The 1574-nt window shown below is 39.6% G+C and overlaps 1 protein-coding gene across 1 annotated transcript in view; it reads left to right on the top strand.

The window, feature by feature from the left end:
* The first annotated feature begins 570 nt into the window (after window positions 1–570).
* Window positions 571–1574, top strand: part of dnajc8 (DnaJ (Hsp40) homolog, subfamily C, member 8) — a 6980-nt gene continuing 5976 nt past the window's right edge. The window contains exons 1-2 of the mRNA XM_016501978.1: window positions 571–669; window positions 1313–1414. Coding sequence (XP_016357464.1) covers window positions 619–669; window positions 1313–1414 — 153 coding nt within the window. The 5' untranslated portion in view covers window positions 571–618. The remainder of the gene's footprint in view (window positions 670–1312; window positions 1415–1574) is intronic.

Raw genomic sequence — 1574 nt, 5'->3', positions numbered from 1 at the left:
GTGTGTGTGTGTGTGTGAGTGAGTGAGTGAGTGTCTAAGTGTATAAGAGTGTGTGTAAGTGTATAAGTGAGTGTGTGTAAGTGTGTGTGTGTGTGTGTGTGTGTGTGGCTCTAAACTAAATTAAACAAACTCAGTGTTCACTCAACATGCTCAATTGTTCTAGAATATTCAGTATGGTCTATATTAATATGAATGCTTTATTCACCCTGATCAGAATATGTTTGTGGATCAGATGTGTGTGTGTTATAGACAACCCTGCATGTGTTTGACTGGTAACCAGTTGAAGCTCATTCTGATTCTTTTCCTTTTTCTTTTATGTTCAGAGTCAAGAATAAACTGGATTATGCAGCAGAAATCTTTAAATAATCACTGAAAAAATGACTTTCTTCCTCAGTATTTTTTTATCTTGTTTTCCTATTGAATTAATTTTATTTTTCTGACCCCACTGGCAGATATTTACTATATTTTGCTTCTCAAGTAAATGCATCTTGATTTAAGGATATTTAGGTATTTGTACTGGAAAACAAGACAAAAATACTGAGTAAGAGTGTTCCTGTACAGGCCGAGGACTATTATTTTGTCCTGTGACGTAACTTCCGCCGACGGTTCAGTAGCAAGATGGCGGCGGGCGGTAGCGGCGATGAAGCGTTTCAGACCTTCTACACGGAGGTTAGACTGCAAAACAACACACTCAAACACTCACACATATATAAACAAAGCGAGTAAAGCCAGACAGAGGAGAGGCTCACGCGGGCTGTGTGTCAATCCCTCTGAGCCCTACATAGACAGCACTATCAGTCACCACCTGCTGAGTGAGTGAGCGAGTGTTTCTGCTTCTGTGGTTTTCATCACTGATCACCCTCATCATCACACTAATGATGTGTTTAGTGATGACAGAAATGTGTGTGATTCTCAGCACAATAATGTCTCGGTGCAGAAGTACTGTTTTCAACATTGATAATAATCAGAAATGTTTCTTGAGCAGCAAATCAGCATATTATACTGATTTCTGAAGATCATGTGACACTGAAGACTGGAGTAATGATGCTGAAAATACAGCTGCGCATCACAGAAATACATTACAGTTTAAAGTATATTAAAAGAGAACACTGTTATTTTAAATGGTAGTAATATTTCACAATATTATTGTTTTTTCTGATCAAATAAATGCAGATGAGCAGAAGTGACATCTTCAAAAAACCATTACAGATCTTTCTGATCCCAAACTTTTGAACAGCAGTGTTTTATATATATGTATATGGGATGTGATGATCTGAGCACACATCTGATCCGGTTGTGTCTCGTTCCTCAGGTGAAGCAGATCGAGAAGAGAGACTCGGTTTTAACCTCCAAACAGCAGATCGACAGGTTACTGCGACCAGGAGCCTCATACTTCAATCTCAACCCGTTTGAGGTCAGCTTGTGTCAGTCATCACTGAAGCTCACAGTTAGTGCCACTGATCCATATAATATCCACATCGATCGATCGCTGTCTGACATGTGTCTGTGTCTCTCTGTCTCTCTGTCTGTCTGTCTGTCTGTGTGTGTGTGTGTGTGTGTGTGTGTGTCTCTGT

The sequence above is a fragment of the Sinocyclocheilus anshuiensis genome, unplaced genomic scaffold (assembly GCF_001515605.1).
Source record: "Sinocyclocheilus anshuiensis isolate Anshui unplaced genomic scaffold, SAMN03320099.WGS_v1.1 scaffold1456, whole genome shotgun sequence".
Taxonomy (NCBI): domain Eukaryota; kingdom Metazoa; phylum Chordata; class Actinopteri; order Cypriniformes; family Cyprinidae; genus Sinocyclocheilus; species Sinocyclocheilus anshuiensis.
Note: the sequence above shows the minus strand (reverse complement) of the source record. Positions and strands in the feature narration are given on the sequence as shown.